The 23624-nt window shown below is 38.7% G+C and overlaps 2 protein-coding genes across 2 annotated transcripts in view; both read left to right on the top strand.

Annotated features, from left to right (window-relative positions):
• The window catches only part of LOC115817175 (GTPase IMAP family member 7-like), a 14762-nt gene extending 4798 nt beyond the window's left edge, over window positions 1-9964 (top strand). Inside the window, exons 2-5 of the mRNA XM_030780441.1 lie at window positions 5267-5871; window positions 5953-5987; window positions 6018-6203; window positions 9955-9964. Of these exons, the coding sequence (XP_030636301.1) occupies window positions 5267-5871; window positions 5953-5987; window positions 6018-6203; window positions 9955-9964 (836 nt within the window). The remainder of the gene's footprint in view (window positions 1-5266; window positions 5872-5952; window positions 5988-6017; window positions 6204-9954) is intronic.
• Window positions 9965-12878: 2914 nt separating this feature from the next.
• On the top strand, window positions 12879-22641 carry LOC115817174 (trichohyalin-like). The gene is made up of 5 exons (XM_030780440.1): window positions 12879-12882; window positions 16628-17235; window positions 17344-17468; window positions 17649-17909; window positions 21975-22641. Exons 1-5 carry the CDS (start codon window positions 12879-12881, stop codon window positions 22639-22641), a joined length of 1665 nt encoding a protein of 554 aa, XP_030636300.1.
• Window positions 22642-23624: the final 983 nt, after the last annotated feature.

Genomic DNA, 23624 nt, shown 5'->3' with positions numbered 1-23624 from the left:
TTAGAGTAAAAGCCTGCCTTATAATTTGCTTATGTTTGTTTATGCTTTAACATCACATTTTGCACTGTGAATGATTGTCCTAGTTCTGCCAAAATCCACCAAAATTGGATTTTTTTTACATCTTTCCAAGGTAACGAGGACACAACTTAAACTTAGAAAGCTGTGAAAGAAAGGAAGTGCATAGCATCACATTACATAATGTAAGGAAAATTTGGAGTCTCCTTATGGAGAGTTGTTAGGTCTCAGAGACAACAAACTTGTGATGAATCATGTACCTTTATTCCAATAGCATGGTCGTGGGAGAGTACACTCTAGTCTCTCTGAACAGAGTGTCCGTACAGTGACTCAAACAACTTTAGAGGTGGTGTGATGTGGGAGCAGGACCAGTCTGTCCAGCCCCCGAACTTCAACACAACATGTTCCCAAAGGAAAACTGCTGAGTTAGCCCGGAATGCTCCTTCACAACTTCTCTTTGTCTGATATATGATTTTATCTTTAATACAGACATAATTTTAGACTGTGACAGATGGTTATGGCCTGACAGTGAGCGATACTCTTGATTATATAGAGGTTACAATAGATCAATAATAATTCTTCTTTTGGGCTTGCAGGCACATTCCTACACATTCTCAACCATCACATTCTAGCTTAAGACTTGATTAGGCAGAATATATGTTAAGGCAGCGTTAATGCTTAAATATTTTCCACAGTAACTTCACAGCTATTCATCACGTAGTGCTCACAGGTCCCTGCAGGCAGCCAATCAAAAGCTTCCTGTTTGTTTGGCTTTGCTGACTGAGTCAGGTGTGTCAGTATTCTGTAAGGCTGGAATAAGCTCCAGTGAGTTGGGTCTGAGTTCACCGTATTAACAGAGATCCAACAATTCTTCTTCTTTTATCCTTGCCAGTTTTCACAGACTTATTTATCACCATGACCAGTGGATTTCGGTGGAGGTTCTGAATAAATATCAACCCTAAGTCAAACAGGTAGAACTAGTTTTCTGTTAGTTTCAGTTTTCTGTCAAGAACAAGTTCCTGTGCAACGAGTCCAGCGTTATCAGCAAACAACAAATTGCTATTTGGAGGAAAACGCTACTTGAGGTTTGTGTTCATATGATGCTAAATCAAATGTCTATCTTGTATATGAGCATATTTTTTTCTGATATATATATAAAATTATCCATGATTAGATCAAGTTTGCTGTTGTTTTAAAATGTTAGCACATGATGATTTTTCCTTAGGGAAAAAAAGAGCTGACTCCGTTTGCTATTATTGTCAGTCTTAACAGTAATGTGAATATCTTCTACCATATGTGTTTCAGTGGATAGATGATATCCCTTACACACCTGTTACGACAGGACAAATTCTTTTATTAAGATGTCATTCTGTAGCTAATTGGTAATTTGACATGACTATGATAGCAGGTGATTACCCAAAAGCATTTTGACATTTATGAGATACTGTTGTAACTTCTAGATGAAAATATTAAAGATATTGTATGAAATATCTTATGATATCTTATATATGACATAAAATGCGACAGCTTTGGACCTTTTCTCCTTTTGATAAAGTATAAGCGAATATTGACACAATGTTTTTTTAAAGATGTCATGCTGAAGGTAACTCAGAATTTGACATGACTATGATAGCAGGTGACTATGCAAAAGCATTTTGATATTTATGCGATAAATCTTGTACTATAAGTTCTAGGTGAAAATGTTAAATATATTGACATATGAAATGTGACAGCCATAGACCTTTTCATCTTTTTTTGATAAAGTGTAACCTTATATTGACAAAGTTCTCTCTCTCTCTTTCTCTCTCTCTCTCTCTCTCTCTCTATCTTTCTTTCTTTCTCTCTTTCTTCCGTTTCTTTCTCTCTTTCTTCCGAGAAAAGGGGAAATCAATACAGTGAGAGCTCCAACCAGTGAGTATGATTGTAAACACAAGCTTCATAGTACACTGAGGATTTTCTTGACTGGTAATGAGTAGGTCTGAAACAAAGATTCATACACTTTTTTGGGAGTACTGACAAAAAGCTGCACTATCACATTCGCATGTAAGATAAAGTTTCATTATGTAACATGTTTTTAATATTTGGTCCTGTACTAAGTACAGTTAAAATTTACACTGCTTAGACGCATGCCAAATATAGGCTCATATGAATGATATTCATATCTCATATGAATATTAAAATAACCATTTAGGAAGAATGGCATTGACCTAAAGTCAGGAGCATATTGTAACAGTGGAGGGCGCATGCACTGAAGGTGCAAGGCCCTATTGTTTTCCTAAGGATTATTATTATTATTATTATTATTATTATTATTATTATCATAGTTGTTGTTGTTGTTATTATTATTATTCATATTATTATTATTATTATTACACAGATCAGTGCTTGTGACAGTTACCCAGAGACGGAGGTTTGGCCCCGGGTGTGGCTTTGAGTCTTGTGCCCAGCATGTAGTTTGACTTGCACGCACCAAATTTTGTAGGCATTTGGGTCTTCCCAAGACGACGAACAACTTTGCAATTACATTGTGGTAGCCATTCCCAATGGGAAGTGAGTTATTTTGGCTTTTGTGCATTTTGACACGTGTTTCATTATGACATACTCCTCCTGAAAGGTTCACTGGATTCATGTCAGATTTCCTATGTACAGTGTCAAGATGTTGTAGATTTTAAATTGCTGAGGGATTTTTAATATCTATTTGATATCATATTTGGATATATATGTCTTGCCAAACAAACAAGAATGCGTTATAAATTCTCCTTGCATCGCTTTGTCATGGTTAAGGCTATTTTGTCAGTCTATTCCTTATGTTTCTAGTGTTTCCCTTTCCCTGTGCTTCCCCTGTTGGTTTGTCTTCTCTGTTGTTGTGCCTGTGTGTGTTGTGGGTGTGGCCTCTCTCTCTACACTTCCAGATTGCCTACACACCTGTGATCCGTCATCTCATCACGTCACAGTATTTAAACCCCCGGTGTTTTACCCACTCGTCACCAGATCGTTGTTTCAGCCTGTGTGGTAGAACTCGCTTCTCGGTCTCTCATTGTACTCTATTGGTTTTTCGTAGTTTGCATATCTGTGTTTATCTGCCTGTGTTTTCTCATAAGGATTACCTCCGTGCCACTCCGCATCTCCAGTGTGCCCTTCGCCTGCCTGTCACCCTTCAGCTCCGCCTCCTTAGTCCCACTACTCCACCTCACTCACAGCTCCACTCTGCAACCTCACTCATCATCCGCTTCCTTGCCTGCTACCTTCATCTCCTCTGCCTATTTCCATCACCATACTACAACATGTCAATAAACCCTCCTTCATTTTAAAACTGAGTTGTGTTCTGCATTTGGGTTTCCTTAGTAGATTGTCACATGCTTGGGGCAGCTGAAACTTCATAGGTTATTGGTTATGATGGTTATGACGATATCCACATGCCCAGAGTGACACACTGGTATAGCGCCACCATCTGGCAATGGAAAGAGTGGCTTTTTCACCCAACATGGCTATAGTGCTCCTAGTTCAGCAGATTCATTTCAGATTTGGTGTACATGAAGTCATGGGTATCTTGATTTTATGCTATGAAAGGATTTTTGATATGTTGAACAGCGTAGCCATGGGGATAGGATGAAGTTGGGCACCTCTGAACAGATTTTTGACCAGTTTCACCAGTCTCATGAGTGGCAGGATGTTTAACCAATTGAAAAACACCTACCGTTAAATTAAAGAATGATTATTAAAGCTAATATAGTTCAAGGAACGATTAGCATGTTATGCTAGCCCACGGTGTGCTTTAAATGCAAGTCACTGCTGTCCCAGGCATGTCAGAAATGACCTCCCGTGATGTGTGACTTTTTCTATTTGTATTTTTTCTTGATCAATGAATTGTTGATGATGTTGAACATACAGTGTAGCAAATACAAACTTATTATTCACAATGGTTCCGTTCACATCGCAAATGTGCTCCTAACTTTGCAATCTTAAACGTTGCATGTAGTGTGATGTGGGGTGTGGTTGTTCATTAAACACTCACTCATGAAGGTTAAACTGCACAACATGTTTAGAATTTAAGCATGCCACAACTGTGTCCTTGTACTCAATACACAAAAACCTGATACTTCCAATGTTTAAAACTCTTCACTTCTTTTTAGCACACACATGTAAAGTAAAGGCAATGTCTGAAAATGAAATATTACATGCTATTCAGCATCACACATGGAAATAAAGAAAATTTGAGAGATGCATATTTACACAGAACATAAAAGGGGTTGTGGTACCATTGCAGGTTACATGAACAGGTTCTGTGTAAAGATGTGTTAGTGTATGCAGTCACTGAACATAATGACATTTGCATGTCAAAAGGTTTTCTTTTTTTGTAGTTTTCTTTAGAATTATGACACCGATGTCTTTGTTGTCTAAAGAGACACATGAACATTAAGTAATAGTAATATTTAGGAATAGTAATATTTGTGTTTGTTTGCCAATACCTCAGCAAGTGGTTTGGACATATTATGTGGTTTTGTGGTTTTACGCCGGTATCCTTTTAGCTGTTGCTATGAGCATGTAATTTGGCACACACATCAGATGTGAGTGCATTGTTGGATGACGGAATGTCAGTGGTCTCGAATCACTGGCGGCGAGAGGGTCCACCGTTGCCGCTTGCGGCTACATTTTTATGTTATGTTACGCTATGCTATGCTATGGTACATTATGTTGTGCCATGCTATACTGTGCTGCGCTGTGTTATGCTGTTATGCAATGTTTTTTACTCTGGCCTGCCTGCCTGTAGTACCAATAGTCTTCAGCTGGTCCAGAATGCTGCTGCTAGAATTCTGACCAGAACAAAGAAGTTTGATCACATTACCCCTGTCCTTGCTTCCCTTCATTAGCTCCCAATTCATACAAGGGCAGATTTTAAGGTCCTCTTATTGACATATAAAATTTTACATGGGCTTGCGCCTTCCTACCTGTCTGGCTTAATTACACCCTATAACCCACCTCGCACCCAGCACTCTCAAGATTCTGGATTATTAGACATGTAAAGCCCTTTGAGACTATAAATAGTGATATTGGGGTCTAAATGAATATTATTATTATTATTATTATTATTATTATTATTATTATGATGATGCTATGTTATGTTATGTTATGTTATGTTATGTTATGTTATGTTATGTTATGTTATGTTACTCATATCTGACATGTCAGTGTTTTTATTATGCAATAGAAATTAAGCATATGTATATATGACATACCTTTCATTCCACAGTGCTGGATCTGAGGATTGTTCTTTTGGGTCAGACTGGATCAGGGAAGAGTGTAGCAGGAAACACCATCCTGGGCAGAGAGGCCTTTGAGGAGTCTGTAACCAAACACTGTGAGATGAAGAGAGGAGAAGTGGAGGGAAGAAATATTTCAGTGATTGACACTCCTGGACTCAACAACCCATCACTGACTGAAAAACAGCTGAAAACCGAAATGGAGAAAGCCATCAGTCTGTCTGCTCCAGGACCTCATGTGTTTTTACTGGTGATCTGGTTAGAAACATTCACAAATGAGGAACACGAGATTGCGAAGCAGATTAAAGAGCTTTTTGGAGAAGATGCTTTGAAATTTACCATGGTGTTGTTCACTGGAAGAGAAAAAATGTCAAAGAGCCAATGGAAAGATTTTGTCCAGAATGCAGAAACTCAAGAGCTTGTATGTGACTGTGGAGATTTCTGGCATGTTATTAACAGCAAAGCAGAAATCAGTCCCACTCAGATCACAGAGCTACTTCAGAAGATAGAGAACATGGTGGAGAGGAACAATGGACAGCACCGCACTAATGAGAGGTGTCAGAGAAGAGAAAAGGAGAGAATAAGACAGGAGGAGGTAAGAGTATTGGAGGAAGAAAGTAGGGAGGAGAAAAGAGGGAAAGAGGAGGAGAGGAGAGAAGAGGAGCGACTGAGAGAGGAGAAGCAGAGAAGAGAAGAGGAAAGAAAAAGAGAGTTGGAGGGAAGAAGAGAAGAGGAGCGAAGGATGGAGGAGGTAAGAAGGAGAGAGGTGGAGAGAAGGATGGAGGAAGAACGAATGAGAGAAGAGGAAAGAAGAAGAGAGCTGGAGAGAAGGAGGGAGGAGGAAAGAAGGAGACAGGATGAGAGAAGAAGAAAGTTGGAGAGAAAGAGGGAGGATGAAAGAAGGAGAGAAGATGAAAGAAGAAGGGAGTCGGAGAGAAGGGGGGAGGAGGAAAGAAGGAGAGAAGATGAAAGAAGAAGAGAGTTGGAGAGAAGGAGGGAGGAGGAAAAAAGGAGACAGGACGAGAGAAGAAGAGAGTTGGAGAGAAGGAGAGAAGAAAGACAAGATGAGAGAAGGCGTCGACACGACAATGAGCCACCGGGATCCTGGATCCCAGTTGTTATAGCAGTTGCAACAGTGGCTGCATTATCCATACTAAAATTAGTTTCTAGGTGATCAAAATAATATGGTAAATGTAAAATGCAGATTGGAAAGGAAAGCAAAACAAACCAAAAGGGAGGTTCTTGGGTAAAACAGTGATAAAGTGAAGCTGCTCGCTGCACAGGCTTCTCAGTCAAATAAACTGTAAATTCCTATAAGTCATTAAATGGCTACAGGTCCCTATGATGACAATATATGACATTTTCTGACTCAAATTGAAAAACATACTAAATGCCTTGCCTATGATAACACAGTATCCAGTATGTTTGTTTATAAACTAAAAATCTCTCTTATGAGTGTCAGTAAATGACATTAATGCTGCAGACAGCATTCGGCATCTTGGTTTATTGTATAAATCTAAGAGATAAAGCTTTGTGGGTTAGGGATTGTAGCTGATGTGCTTACATACCAGAGGGAGTTGTGGGTAAGGTGACTCTGTGGAATTAAAATGAGGTAAAATAGGGGAGAGTATCCTGTCAGTACTGTTGGAATGCAGTTCTAAAATGAAATCACTTAATAGTTTGGTCAGCTTCATAATGTAACACTGAGAGACATTTTGAGTGTAAGGTGATTCATGATCTAGAGTGAAAAGGAAAAAAAAAGACAAAAAAAATCTAAATTTCAGTTTTATTAGTTTACCTCCATATGATGCTACTATGATGTTTCCGCAACAACAGAAACACTTGTACAAGCTCACCAGCTGGAGGAAGACTGACTCCCTGAATACCATTAAAGATTTCCCACAGTGCCTCTGGAGACAACATAACTACAATAGAAGAGAGACAAAATAAAGAGGGATATTATTAGGAAAACACTTTTTCAGTGATGGGCTTACCAAATAAAGACTCTTCCGACAGACTTCGTTTCTGTTAATGTGACACTGTTTGTTTTAAAGATTTGTGATTTCTTTATTTGAGACATTTGTTGCGGAAGTTTTTTTGTTTTTTTTTCTTTTTCTGTATTGTCCAGGGTTTTCCTGTTTTTACTACATGGGTTTTTCTCTGATGTTTTGTTATGTTTGGGTGATATTATGCTTTTTCCTGTCTTTCTTTTCAACATGTCGTCTTCTTTTTTCTGATTTATTTGTTAGTTTCATTTAGTTTTAAGGTCTAGTTTAGTTTAGTGTGTGTGTATTAAAGGATTAAAAATTAAAAAATAATTTTGATTGAAAATGTCCTCACTAGCATTCATTTGTGCCAGAAGGTGGCAGCACACTCATTGTGATTAAAGTGAGTTTGTATGTTAAGACTTACAAAATAAAATGTTATGCTTTCTTCAAAATGTCCGTGTCTTCCATGTCTTTTAAGATTCTTACGATAAGTCAGCATGTTCATTATCTGAACCACAGGATATGCCCGATGTGTCCCTGACATATTTTACCATGGAAATGTGCATCAGCAGCAGTATCATTCCATTACAGTCTTAAAAAAATCAGTCTTGAAAAAAATCAGTATTAAATAAAGAATTGATTCGTTGAGGGCAACAAATTTCACATAAGGCATAAATCAACTGTATGAGAAACCCACACCTAATCACACATTTAAATATTAAATAAACAAATGTAAATGTCACACTATGAAAATCCCAGGATCTCATTTGAAGTCACATTTTTCTTTCTCTGTTCATTCCACACATACTATTAAAACAAAATAACAGGTACAAGATCCCAAACAGAACAGGTCAGTGATACTAGACTTTCATATAGAGTATGTGACCAGACTTTCATATAGTGCATCTGTAAATATGACACCAGACTTTCATATAGGGCATCTGTAAATATGACACCAGACTTTCACATAGTGTATCTGTAGAGATGACACCAAACTTTCATATAGTGTATCTGTAAAGATGACACCAGACTTTCATATAGTGTTTAAGGATGCTGTCTCCTCCCCCTGCTGGTTCCACCTTTCAGTATTTTGCATCACTGGTCTACTAGCCACCAACCTGATTACCTGTTGTTTTAACTATCTGCAGCACCTGACTTCTGTCCTTATTTTAAACAGTATACATACTCCTTTTTTGTGTTAATTCTTTGGGAAGTTCTGCAATTTCTCAGTGCACTGCTGAATATGACTCCTGTGATTTCAAGCCAGTCTCTTGTTCAGGCAATTTGTGTCTTTCATGAGCAGGCCAAAAACACAGAGCATGAAAACAAGGTGTAGGCAGGATTTACCAGATTAAAGATCATTCACAGATTTACTCTAGGACAAGGTTACACCAGATAACTAGAACAAATTACACTAAGACTTCCTAAGAAAACTAAAGAAAAGCAGGGATATTTATTCCAACAGAAGTCAGGCTAGATTAACAAAACCTGTTGTAGACCTGCATTGAATATTGGGAAATACCCGAGGAAAACCAGGAAGTGACTATGAGAGCCTAACACCAGACCTGGGGTGATAGAGCCTTCTCCATTGCTGCCCCCTCCCTCTGGAACTCCCTCCCTCAACACATCCGAGACTGCACTGAACTATCGTTATTCAAATCCCTCCTTAAAACCCACCTCTTTCGAACTGCTTTTAATCTATGATTATACTGCGTTTTATACCCTTTTATTGCACTGATTTTACAACTTTTAAGTCAAGTGCCTCTGACACTTATTTCTTATTTTATTGTTTCTTATTTTCTCTTATTATTTTTCTTATGATTATGTTTTTTTTACTGATTATTTTATGCTTGTCAAGCGACTTTCAGTATCATGAAAAGCGCTCTACAAATAAAATGTATTATTATTATTATTATTATTATTATTATTATTATTATTATTATTATTAACACAACAATGACCAGCAGATACTGAGAGACTCAGGGAGTGTGGCTAACCTTTATTCATGTATTTATTTAACTTGTAGAGAAAAGCAGAATACAAAAAGCAGTGCATTTTTAGTGAAACAACACTTTGACTATTACAAAGTTAAACAGGCCACATACAGAAATCAACTGAACTAAATACAAATTAAGCAAGTTTGCCTGTCAGGCGGGGAGTGGGGCTGGACCCAAACGCAAGACACAGTGATGGTGGTAACAAAAAGGAGGACTTTACTTGCATAAAAAGCAAATAAATAAACAGGTGCAAACAGGAACAAAGACCAGTAACAGAAAGGTGCAGCCAAACAGAGTGTATCCAAACGCAAACAACGATAGACAAAGGACAAGTCAAACACAAGGGATAAATACAAAAGGAGAACTAAACTGGGCAAACATGATTGGTATAAATGAACAAGGGTAAAATGAGGTTAATAAATAGAATAAACAGAATCAATTCCTCTTAAGCTTTCTGTAAAGAAACCTGCCTCCTACACCTATACCAGCTACAAGGCCTACAGTAATGATTATAGGTCCTATAACCACTGCCTCTGCAGCTGCTAGTCCTGCTCCTGCTATAACGGCCACTGTGCTTGCTACTGATGCAGCACCTAACTTAATGTTCTCCCGTTTTTCTTTCTTTTTCTCCTTAGCTTTTCTTTTCCTGCTCTCTTCCTCCTCTTTTCTTTTTATCTCCTCCTCCTCTTTCAGCTTTTTCTGAGCCTCCCTGTACATGTCATTAGTGTAATACTTTCCTCCCTTTAACTCAACCATTTCCTTTATCTTTGCCAGCAGCTCTGTGACTTGAGTATAGTTCTCTGTCTCTTTATTGTTGAAAGTGTGATATCTGTCCCCTGACTTGTTAAGAAGTCTCTGCAGCACAGCACTACTCGCAATGCAGTCCTTAACTGTTTTTCCCTCCAGTTCATCACCGTGAGTGAATAACATGATTGTGTAATGTGAGGCTTCTTCACCAAAGTTCTTCTGTATCCACTTCACGGCATTTTTCTCTTCCTAAAGTGGGAAGAGGTAACACAGTGCTGGTTTGCCTTTTCTATTGTTAGATACAGTGCTTTGATGTCGAGAATTAAATCGCGAACCGGGATTTTGCCATAGGTTTATCATCTTTGTCTTATCGTTTGCATTTCTTCTGATTTGTAACGCAAAATCTGTTGAGAGGAAAAGTCTGACTAATGAAATGAAATGACAAAAAGATAATTTCATTTCATTTTTTATTTTTGTCCAGAAGGACTAGTGTTTGTCGTGAAAATGAAAACGAAAATCAAGTTATCTAATTTCATTTTTCATTTTGGCAGGATGTGTACGCACAGGTATTAAAAAAGAAATGGCAAACGGGGTTTGCTCCGTGTGCTTTTGCTTTCACTCATAATTCTATTTATGTAAGTGAAATGGAAAACCAGAAACAAGTGGCACATGACTTCTCAGAATCCTGTAGTCACTAGGTAAATGAAAAGTAGATTGTTGTTTTAATAATGTGGGGTTTAAAAAATATATTGACCCCTTTCTCGTTTCTATTTATCAAATGAATATTACCTTGGCATAATATAAAAAGTGAAAATGTACTAATGAAAAAATGTATTTCCTACGAATTCCCAAGGATGGGCCGCCTGGTTATGCTATTGACCTGGAAGGACTATAACGTGGCGGATCAACCTTTGCTAATTCCCCGACAGGGTGATTTGAATGACTAGCATGTCTTGTCTTGAGGCATACTCTGATACACCGGTGATTAGTGATACGAGAAGGCATGCATCCCATTCACACATTTCATAGCAGCTGACAGACATTGAGGTGGGACTTGGATGCTCTGCGATGAGTGCGTGAAGGCTTTCTGATGGTCACAAACTCAAGCGGGGAACATCTGATGCTCAGCCGGAAATAGATGGGTTAATGATATAGGCCTACAATTTTTGCAAATGCCGTCTATTTGCGGTGCGTGATATTAGGGGGCAGGGTGAAAACACGTCAGACTGTGACTGGAGTGAGATACTCCACTTCGCGAAGGGTCTGATTTGTCACATTGCTCAGAACAAAAAAAAAGATATGCTTTCGAGTGACTTGACAAATTAGTCCAGTATGTAAGGGATAATATATAGTCCGCCGGTTATTATCGAAAAATAAATCCTGGCAGGACAAACAGGACCCCGGTGCAGTGGAGACGTCTTGTTTCGTCCTGAAGAGATTTATTTTAGATAATGACCGGCGGACTATACATTATCCCGCTCACTATACAGTTACTTGTGAAAATGATAAAAGAAACATCACAAAGTATTTCGTTTCTAAGGATTTTATTGCCTTTTCATGGCTTCCACTGAGAAAAATAGTCCGTCTAGCACAGGGGTGGGCAAATCCGGTCCTGGAGGGCCGGTGTCCTGCCATTTTTTGTTTTCACCTCTTAGCTACCTGTTGATTTTCACTTTGAAAACAGGTGTGCATGCTCTTCAGCCAATCAGAGACTGTAATTAGTTGGTTCACAAGAAAAACAGTAGGACCATGGCCCTCCAGGACCGGATTTGCCCACCCCTGGTCTAGCATGTAGAACTTTAATGTTGCAGCGGGTGTTGCATAGCAATGTGTTAGGCTACCTTCAGACTTGTCAATTTGTTGCAGATTAATAGACTAAGCATTGGATTTATTGATACTTGGTTTGTCTACCATAACGTAGTCCGTCCGCTCCGTCCTGTTCGTCTCTGTGAAGAACTGGCCCAGTCTCACCTTTCCAGAAGATCCGCGACACGTAATTGTTCATTCATGTGCATGGCAAAGGTGGCAAGGATATTGTTATTGTCTTTTGTTAGTTGCTAGTCTTCTTGTGTGTAGCTTAGATGTCATTGTAGGTGTGTATGTAGTGAATGTGCCTTGGGTCCAGCTAAATCCCAGTTTATTTCAAAATGTAATCAATTCTGTGCTGTCTGAATTTGACTGTTGTGATACATGTATACGTTCGTGTTTCTATTCTTTGATAAATAATTGCCATGTTACTTAATGTTTTCATCCAGGGGCTTACTTAGCTAGAGGTACTGAATTTAAAGAATATTGTACTTGCTGTATTAATGCTATTATGTAATATATGTTGAGGTTCATGAAGAGTTATTCTGAAAAATTTCTTGGTTCCGTGCTCAGAACACTAAGCTACAAAAAGACTTTTTTCAAAGTGTAATTTGGCTTGCTTCAGGTTCTTAAATAAGCTTATGGTCACAGCTAAGTGATTTTAGTATTTACTCTAATATTCACAGTGTACCATCAACCAGAATTTCACTGCACCATTGGAACAACTTATATCTCAGATATGGTATTTGCATGCAACATCCCTCACCAGGGCAGAACTGTACAAATGTCCTTTTTGACAAGAATGTTGTGTGCTATTCCATAAAACTGTGTATTAACTAAAAATCTGACAGTTATAACGTACATACTTCATTTACTTTTCAGCAACCCAAGCATCCTGTTTGTTGTGACAGATTGTAATTTGAAAGACTATTTATGGATTAATGTGATATAGATTACAGTGCCATCTGTCAGACATGTAATGTACTGTGGAATGCAGTAAATCTACCTGCTCAGGCTTGTTCTGGCACCTTTGTGTAAACGGTAATGATGAACTATGAGGAATTATGGGTGAGTTCTGTGCTATTGGACCAAACCTGGGTAATGCTATTTGAAACACTGATTCCTCACAGATAGACCACTGGAAATATGTTTTTTGGCCTTCAGAGGAGATTTGACATGCATGACATGAGATACAAAGCAGACCTTACACAAAACCTTCAGATATTTACCTAGAATTCACCCAGCCGGCACATGACCGACCTTCAACATTGAGATGGTGTGAAATAATGTCAGTTGTTGTTTCAATGTTGGAAAAAAATGTTGAAACTACGTTTAATGCTAATGGATGTTTACTGGTGTTCTTTGGGATCTCTGTCTCTATGTTTTAAGTTTTTATGTTACAGATAGTAATTTGGGATGTCACCCTTTAGGTGAAGTGTAGCCAGGGGGGTCAGGGTGGTTGTTCTGTATTTAAATTGTCCCGCTTGATTGCCATTAAAACTCACTTGAATTATATTGTATCTGAAACTGTACAGTATAATAGAAGGCACAGTTATGTACAGTATGGAGTAAGAAACATACTCAATCCATAGTTGAATCAGTGCCTAAAAGACAGACGATCTCAACGTTTATTCTATTTTCAAAATTAATAGCTGATATAATTTAATGCTGGCGCAGGACCTCATTATTCACCCATGCTGAAAAGTAAGACGGTGAAACAACATCGCGATAACGACTTTGATTCAATTTTCAAAATCGAAATAAAATTCAGCGGTGATTCAACCTTGATCCATGACATTGACTCAACCGTGAATAAACGTTGAAACGCCGGCTGGGCAGTTGAATGACAAACAAAAGAGGGAGACGGACTGAGAAACTGAGGCTAAAACTGACAGTAAAACTTAAAGAGCAAAGCACAACCATTTAACACAGGTACAAGGAAAACTGCTTTTAACAGAGTTGAGAAGAAAAAGCCGTGACAGAAACTCGAAACAGAAAGCCTGTACCACCCTCTAGAGATCGGCAGAAGATGCAGCAGCCAAACGTCCACTAGGAATACTGAGCTGTCTGTGAGAACAGAGCAGTGTGAAGGGAAATATGCAGTACATGTGATTTTATAACCAAGGCAAGACCAGTGAACTTTGGAAAAGTAATATTAATTCTGGAAATATTGGTGAAATGATGGAGCCCAGAACATACACAGACAATACATATATTAGATTAAAAGGCTGCCTTATAATTTGTTTGCTTATGTTTGTTTATGCTTTAACATCATATTTATCCCCGTAAATGATTGTCCTAGTTCTGTCAAAATTCCAAAGTGTTTTCTTTCTTTCTTTCTTTCTTTCTTTCTTTCTTTCTTTCTTTCTTTCTTTCTTTCTTTCTTTTCTAAATGTACATCCTGCCAAAGGTAACACAAACACAAGTGGATAAAATGGAACAAGCTGTTAAAGATTAAAAGGTGCATTGTTATGCAGGGCAGAGCTAAATTCTTAATCAGGTGGTGTATTGTTTTTTTGTCTTCATTTCTCATGTGTTTTATTAGCCAATAGGAACGACTGACAGAGACAGAGTCAGATTGTTATGACTGAAACAGCATCCATGCCTCTTTGTTGTTTTATGGAAAGCATTGCCTGTGAATATTTTCAGTCAATAACATGTCTGGCAAGCATTACTGATGACTGTTATGACATTGCAAGTGTTTCACCAGACTGCAGTTAATGATCTTTTATGCTAGTAGCAGAGCTGCTGCGTAGTGGTTATATGTAGGTTCAGAATTTCCGTCATCTTTGGTTGCTTTTTTACAAAACGATTATAATGATCAGTGTGCAGCTATATTCCGTTTACGCGAATTACATTACAATTACATGTTTCATAGTGTTTATGATACAGGACTTATCCATACACCCAGTAGGTGATTTGTTATTTTTTAATTTTAACAGAGGGGAAGGGCCAACGGCCAGCAGGGGGAGTGGTCACTGACACTGCTCTATAGAGTGTGTAGGGGAATGGCAGGTTAACAAGGGGATTGTATTTTGGTCATTTTGTTAACAAGGGGGAGATGGCTTCCCCCCTCTCGTCCCCCAAATCACCTACTGCATATACCTAACATTTATATGGGCTGCATACACTTTACAGTTCTCTTTTTGCATGTATTTCTGTAATGCATTCAAATATGTTCACATAGAAATGTAACATTTGTATGTGGTACACCACAGCCAAGTGCCTCATAAATATGCTTTGTCATTGTCTCCCACTTTCACTCAGTCAACATTTCAAAGAAAATGTCTCAATAAAGTAGAGAATACACCTGTCAGTTATGGAGGAGTTTTTCCATAGCTGCTTAGCTGAGCTCAGGTCAAATTGTGAGGGCAGAACAATTGTGATGCATTGCGTAACTTTGCGGCCATTCGTCATGCAGCGCTCACAGGTCCCTGCAGGCAGCCAATGAAACGCTTCATTTTTGTTTGGCTTTGCTGACTTAGTCAGGTGTGTCAGTATTCTGTCACACTGGAGTGAGGTCCTGTGTGTTAGGTCTGAGTATTAACAGAGAACCAACAATTCTTCTTCTTCTTCTTCTTCTTCTTCTTCTTCTTCTTCTTCTTCTTCTTCTTTTTCTTTTTCTTCTTCTTCTTCTTTTATCCTCACCAGGTCTCACTGATTCATAAGCACATATTTATCAGGATGAGCAGTGAGTATCAGTGGAAAGGGGAACTAAGTGCTTTCTGAATTAATAACATGGCAAACAGGTAGAACGGCTTTTCAGTTCAGTTTCGGTTTCCCTTCAAGGAAAAGTTCCTGTACAGTGTGTCCAGCGTTATCAGTGAACAGTAAATCGCTCTTTGGAGGGAAACGCTGCTTGAGGTCTGTATTCATATGATGTTAAATCAAATATCTATCCTGTGTACGAGCATATTTTTTTTGTGATATATGTAAAATTAAATCAGGATTAGATTGAGTTCTCTTTAGAATAGCAGCACAACACTGTTCTCCTTTAGGGGACACAGGGCTAACACTGGTGGATATTCTTGTCAGTTTTAACGGTAATCTGAATGTCCTTGACTATGTCTGTTCAGTGGATAGATCACATACCTTACAGACATGTTACAATGTGCCATTTGTTTTAAAGATGTCATGCCGAACATAACTCAGAATTTGACATGACTATGCTACGCAAAAGCATTTTGACATTTTGGAGATAAATCTTCTACTATAACTGAAAATTTTAAATATATTGAAATCACCGGTTGACCTATGAAATGTGACAGCCATAGACCTTTTCATGTTTTTTTGATTAAGTGTAATCTTATATTGACAATGTTCTCTCTCTCTCTCTCTCTCTCTCTCTCTCTTTCTCTAGTTAGAAAGAAAAGGGAAACCAATACAGTGAAAGCTCCGACCAGTGAGTATGATTTTCACCACATGACTCACAGTACTCTGAACATTGTGTTGACTAATAAAGAGTAGGTCTGAAACAGAAGAGAACAAAGATTCAAGCATTTTTGTGTACAAGTGCTGGCAATTAGCTGCATTACGACGTTTGCATGTAAGGTAAAGTTTCATTATGTAGCAAGTTTGTAAACTCGGTCCTGTTCTAACTGCATTTAAAATTTTCACAGCTTACATCTATGCCCTATTTTGACTCAGATGGATGTTAAGATATAAGATAACTGTGTAGTAAGAATGGCATTGGCCCAAAGCCAACAGCATAGCATAACCTGACAAAAAATGTTATGACATACATATACACACACACACACGTGTGTGTGTGTGTGTGTGTGTATATGTATATGACATACCTTTCATTCAACAGTGCTGGATCTGAGGATTGTTCTTTTGGGTCGGACTGGATCAGGGAAGAGTGTAGCAGGAAACACCATTCTGGGCAGAGAGGCCTTTGAGGAGTCTGTAACCAAACACTGTGAGATAAAGAGAGGAGAAGTGGAGGGAAGAAATATTTCAGTGATTGACACTCCTGGACTCAACAACCCATCACTGACTGAAAAACAGCTGAAAACCGAAATGGAGAAAGCCATCAGTCTGTCTGCTCCAGGACCTCATGTGTTTTTACTGGTGATCTGGTTGGAAACATTCACAAATGAGGAACACGAGATTGTGAAGCAGATTAAAGAGCTTTTTGGAGAAGATGCTTTGAAATTGACCATGGTGCTGTTCACTGGAAGAGAAAAAATGTCAAGGAGCAAATGGAGGGATTTTATGCAAAATAAAGACACTGAACAGCTCATCTGCAGTTGTGGAGGTGGACACTACGCTGTTAACAGTAAAGCAGAGAATAGTTCATCCCAAATCGCAAAGCTTCTGGAGAAGGCAGACAATGTGGTGGAGATGAATGGTGGACAGCACTACACCACCAACATTTACCAAGACTCTAACAAAAAAGAGGAAAATGAGACAAGGAGAGTGGAGGAGAGAGGAGGAGAGGAGGAGTTAAGACTTCAATTAAAGCTTGAAGAGACAAGAAGACAGGAAGAGAGAAGAGGTTGTGAGGAGAGAAGGATACGGGTAGAGAGAATCCTTGAGGAGATACGCAAGCAGCAGGAGGAGAGAAGAGAACACGAAAAGAGACAACATGAGGAGATACGGAGAGAGGAGGAGAAAAGAGAACATGAAAAGAGACAACGTGAGGAGATACGGCGACAGGAGGGGAGAAGAGAACACGAAAAGAGACAACTTGAGGAGATAAGGAGACAGGAGGAGAGAATGCTTGAGTTAACAAGACAAGACAATAGAGGTGGACTGGAATTGAGGAGAAAAGAGGAGAGAGGCCAAGAGGCTTTGGAACAGGTCAACACAACACTCGAGGAGATAAGAAGACAAGAGGAGAGGCGACATGACGAAATGAGGAGACAAGAGGAGAGGAGACAAGATGAGATGAGGAAACAAGAGGAGAGACGGTACGATGAGATGAAGAGACAAGAGGAGAGACGATATGATGAAATGAGGAGACAAGAGGAGAGAAGATACGATGAAATGAGGAGACAAGACGAAAGACGGTGTGAGGAGATGCGAAGAGAGTTGGAGAGGAGGCAAAAGGAGGGTGGTGGAGGGAGTGATGATTCTGCAACAGGAGGATGGTTAGGTACATTCAGTACTGTGGCTATTGCAATCGGACGTAAATTTCTACTGCGTTAGTAACTATGATATCAACTTGGCTAAGTGATTATATTCTTCAGCTGTAAAGCAAATGGAAAATGAGTGTTTAGGGGAAACAATGAGAACGATGAATTTCAATCAAAATTACTATAGGCTGAATTAATCTCCATAAAATTCAATGTTATTTCACCTTGTGGGAAGTAAACCGAGACATCACAGTTTGAATACTGAGTACTGAATATTTTGAGCACTGCTTAGATATGTTTGAACATAATTTTGAAGAGAAAACTTGAAAACTTGAAAGATGAACCACATCTGCAAATTCTTTATTCTTTTATCTTCTTTGTCATATAATGGGTAGCCTGTGGCCTAGAGATTAGTGAATTGGGCTTGTAACCAAAGGATTGCTGGATCAAATCCATGGCTGTGTGCCCTTGTGGAAGGTGCTTAACTTAAGCTCTGTTGTAATTTCTTACTGTGATTATATGTACTTTAATTAAAAAATCTGTCTTTTAAGACTAATCAGTTTCCAGTTTCTAATCTTTTTTTTTTTTTTTTTTACAAGGATGACATGAGATGTACATGAGTTGTTCTGAGTAAAATTATTGTTTTACATTTTGAAGTAATGATCTATCTTACAAAAAAATGATATTTCAAATGTGAATGACAGTTTGAGGACAGAAGAAGAAAATGACCTAGCCTGATGTTGGATTTGAGTTCAAGTGTTGTTTTGATTGGTTCGTGTCCATGTAAACTTTAAGTTTGCCCACGAAAGTTCTGATACCCCAAAGAAATAATTCCTGTTGTTCAACACCCTGTGCTGTTCTGTTGACTTAAATGCACAGCACTGAATAGATTAACTGTGTCTTTCTCAGACACCCTTGTCATTTAAGTGTTAATGTCGTGAAATTTGACACTGCGGCTGTTGGCTAAGCACCACTGACGCTCTGAATGATCATGAAGGCGTGAGAAACAATAGGAGAGGCTGACGTCATTAAAAAGACACGCCCAGATCTCTGTGTTTACTCTCTCTCTCCTGCAGGGTAGTGTTGCTAGATATCAACAAGCAATACATGGCTCTGAATTTGGGCCCACCTTCGTGGGAGTTTGCATCCTGATCTCCCATGTCTAAGACCAGTGCCCGACTGACAAAGCCAAAGAATTAAACCCATTAGCTTACCTGACTGGGAGTGGTTAGACACAATGCTTTTGCCACAAGACAAAACCTGGCTTTGGGTTTAGTTTTACATTTACGCGTTTCCAGGGTCTCTCTGCCTGAGGTGTCGTTCTACTGACTTTGGAGAAGCGTCTTACCACTGAAGATTAAATAAGGGCTTCCCATACACACCAGTAATATACCTATGAAACTAAAGACTAAACCTGCTCTGTTTGGCTCAGTGGGGATTTTCTAAGAATCTAATACCATTTAATTAGTATGACCACTACCAATGAAAGTGCAGTTTATGAAATAAGATCATGGGAAAGACATATTCACAAATAGGACTCAGTGTATAAGAAGCAGATATCTTAAGGGGGAAAAAAAGAAACAAACAAACAAGCAAAGAAACAAACAAACAAACAATCCTGCAAACAGGTGTGCGGACAGAGAGAGAGACAGACAGATGTTGATTACTATTGACTACTTCTGTTATAAAAGTTACAAATTCCTCAGAGGTGCTTGCTTTTTCAGTCTCTGTTACTGTAACTCACTCTGCATTGGTTATGACAGAAAGCACTGAAGCACTAGGCCAACTGCATCCAACCTTGAACTACACAACTGCTGTGTTCATAAAATTGTCTGTAATGCTTTAGACAGAGAAAGAAACTAAAATGCCTTTCTATTTTAGAATGAACATACTTGATGTGTCTGTACATGAACTTTACATCTGTAGTAAAGAAAAGATCTAAAAAAAACACAAAGTGTGGCACTCAATACTGGGACGCTGACAGATCCTCACTATGACAAGCTCACTGTCTCCATCTACTGACCATGTGTGGAAAAGAATTAAGGGCTCCACTGCTCTTAGCACCTAACATTACTAACAGTTTACAGACACACCTGATCCATGACAAAAGTCCTGATGAAGACTAACATCCAACACTGCTTCTTCTCTCACCCTCACTGATTCAAACAGGTCCTCAGCACATATAGGGACAGGTCTAAACCTCACTTTAAAAAACAATACAATACTGTCAGAACAAACCATTTCTGAAAAGAGTTTATGGTCCACTTTCACTTCGGGATAAGATCCTGTCCAGTGCAACGCAATGCAAAGTTTTCTATAAACTGTGAAAAATGTGAAGAAAAAGTATTTCATATTTGTTTATACTGTGTTGAATGAAAATGCTATCCTGTGTAGTAGCATGTTTCAGTATATAAAATGAACTACATTTAACTACATAACTGCTGTTTTACAATGTCAATACACAATGACTCCTTATCAAGGCCAAAAGAATCATCTGTGATCATTATTCTTGTCAGTGTTGTCAATATTGTGATGTTCCATTCAGATAATATATCAGGTCGACGTGCTTTGTAAAGATGCTGTGGATTTGTGCATTTTCTCATGAAGGGAATACAAGCCATGGAGAGTCACTGACCTGCAGATACAACATGTCAATATAATCAGTGATAAACTCAGAAACCATCAGAATTCTGTGTTCACTGAGGAATCATAAATGAGATTTCAGAAGTGAATTTAAATTTGTGCGTTTGATTTTTCACGGCACGGCCCGAGCAAATGTGAATGACACCTCCCCCCCGACCCCAAAACGAAACAAACAAAAAAAAAATTGCTTTGGTGCAGAGTATGTCTGTATGTTCTTAGTGTTTACTGTAATGCATATGTATTTATAACTGGGACCTACTTTAATTAGTCAAAGTGACATTAATATCATTGAGAGGTGTGTTTGGTATAATGCTTCACAGTTGTCTTGTGTGAAGACAAATGACTCCCTGACAGGGACCACACTGCTCACCAGGGCACATTTAACACTGCTCACCAGGGCCCATTTAACACTGTTGTACTGCACTAATCTCCTGCTGAGGTAAGATAAATACAGCTGGACAAGTGTAGAATATGAAGGATCTTAGAGGATTACAGAATACCATAGGTTGTATAAGAGCACTCAGTGTGTCTCTCTTTGTCCCTATAGAGTAAATCTTTACATTTACGCCATAGCACACACTGCTCTTCTCACTCAGTCAGCAGACAGCAGCATGGTGGCTTTGATGTGTGAATCAGGTGTGTCAGTGTTAAAGTGTTCAACTAATGCTTCAGATGTGTCCTGTGGGTTGGGTTTGGATTCACGGCATTAACACTATATGCTCTTATTGTGCCTCAGTGATTCAAACGCGTACACAGACACATGTAAAAACAGGGCCGACCGTGTCAGTGTGTGAACGTGAACATCACTGTCAGAGCGAACGCCGTCTCAGGCAGTTTACTGTTAGAGACGGGCTGCGGTTCGGGGATAATTTCCCATACAACACCTCCAGAGTTTTAAGCAAGAGAGAAACCTGAAGCTACGTTATTTGAGGTAACTAGATCACTTATGGTTTCTATAAATTAAATCAAATTCCCGTTCTTTATATTTGAACATTTTCTTAAATATCCAAAAATTGACCACGGTCACATTGAGTTTACTGCTTTAAAAATGTCAACAATGACTCTCTCTCTCTCTCTCTCTCTCTCTCTCTCAAGTTAAACAAGAACAGGTGGTGGCTATTATTATTGTCAGTGTTGGAAATAATGCAAAACACATTACAGAAAACTCGTCATATTTACTGTATGTTTAAGTGTTTTGTAGAGAGGCTTTGATATTGAGTGTCTTAAATGATTTGTAAAGTGAATATAAGGCAGAGAAAGTCACATCATCAAATGATAAAATCGATGTGGTAATATGGAAAACTAAGAACTTCAGTCAGTCAACTTGTGGAATTCGGTCAATCATTGAATTTCTACTTTCTCTCTGTAAACTGTAAAAGACATATCAGTAATAATGTACTACCCTGTGTTTTCCATGTCATGGTGATGACTCTCCAGTAAAACGTATGGAGAAAACGTGGAGGAGATGGATGTAAGGCTGTGTCACATCAATAAAATTTACCAGGAGCCTCCGAGACAGATCAAAGAAGAAAGTGAAAGAAGTAGATCTGTGGAGAAAAGGAGAGAGGAGATACAGGAGGAAACAAAACTTGAAGAGATAAGGAGACAGGAGGTGAGAAGGCTTTGGGACATGCAGAAACAGGAGGAAAGGCGAGGATTTGAAAAAAGACTGTCTGAGCAGGTGAGGAGACAGAATGAGAGAAGGATTGAGGAGAAAAGACAACAGGAGGAGAGGATGCTTTGGGAGATGAGGAATCAGGATAACAAACGATCTTTGAAAAAGAGACAACTTGAGGAGATGAGGAGACAGGAGGAGAGAGAGCTTGAGATGAGGACAGAAGAAGATCGACGGGGACAGGAGGAAAGGAGACTGAAGCAGAGGAGACTGGATTTAATGCACCACAACAACACACTTGAGGAGGTTAAGAGGCAAGAAGAGAGGAGACCTGAAAAAATGAGATGGCAAGAGGAGAGAAGAATTGATGAAATCCGGAGGCAAGAGGGGAGAAGAACTGATGAAATGAGGAGACGAGAGGAGAGAAGAATTGAGGAGATAAGGAGACAGGAGGAGAGAAGGCTAGATGACATAAGGAGAGACGTGTAAAGATGGAGTGAGCAGGATGTCTTAGGGGCAGTAACCATGTAAGTTATTGTTGGTACAGCAGGAGTAACAGCAACATTTCTATTGTGTTTTTATAGTATTTCTGTATGACCTTATTCCTGAGCCCCTACCAGGGCTGCGGTCCATTCATCAGTTTAGTGGTTATTAATTTACTGAAACAAAGTGATAGTGTTTAGGACAACAACAACAACAGCAACAACAACGACAAGAAAACACTAAGGACGACAGATTTAAATGATAATTACCAGAACCTGAACTGAGCAACGTTTAGTGTGTTCACTAGGGAATACACAAAGTCCAGCAGTTTCAGCACAGATTAACCATTTCAGATGTCTTGTATAAAAATGATAAAATTACTTTTCACATATGTATGTATGCAGTGTCCAGAAAGCAGGCTCTAAAATCAAAACAGAACTATCAGGTATCAATTAAGTTGTCCATACAAGTTACACGGATATTGATTAATTCCTTACACCCTGTGTGGAGTCGCTAATGTTTTTAAAATATAATACCATACAGCACTGTCGTTCCTCAATCTGGCCACCAGAGGGAGGGAGAGAACAACGCCATGGCCAACGTGTTCAAGTTCACCTGCCTACTCGTGAAACACCTAATTATTAATTCATTGATTGCCTCTGTTTCCTCCTGATTTACCTATTTATGTCTCTCCTTAGTCTCTGTTTATTTCTCTGTCTTACAGTGTCATGCCTGTTAGTGTTCATTTTGGCAGGTGATTTTGATTTACTCTTAGTTTTAGTCTTTTGACAAAAATACATATTCGTTTTTGTCATATTTTAGTCATTTGATCATTATTAGTTTTAGTCTAGTTTTAGTAAATGAAAACTAGACAAGTTTTAGTCACATTTTCGTCAATTTGCATTTTTTTAATTAAATCATAACAGCGATTTCATCAAGCACACAGATATTCTTAGGCTTCCTCTAGCCATGCACAATTCATGTTACCA

This window comes from Chanos chanos, chromosome 7 (assembly GCF_902362185.1).
Source record: "Chanos chanos chromosome 7, fChaCha1.1, whole genome shotgun sequence".
Lineage (NCBI taxonomy): Eukaryota > Metazoa > Chordata > Actinopteri > Gonorynchiformes > Chanidae > Chanos > Chanos chanos.
The sequence above is the reverse complement of the archived record's forward strand: the minus strand, read 5'-3'. Positions and strand labels throughout refer to the sequence as shown.

What these genes read in the sequence shown, in the direction of transcription:
- LOC115817174 (XM_030780440.1), top strand. An exon ending in AGACAACGTGAGGAGATACG is followed by an intron (nt 17,469 to 17,648) that starts GCGACAGGAGGG and finishes GGAGATAAGAAG; the next exon opens with ACAAGAGGAGAGGCGACATG. An exon ending in GATTCTGCAACAGGAGGATG is followed by an intron (nt 17,910 to 21,974) that starts GTTAGGTACATT and finishes ATGACTCTCCAG; the next exon opens with TAAAACGTATGGAGAAAACG.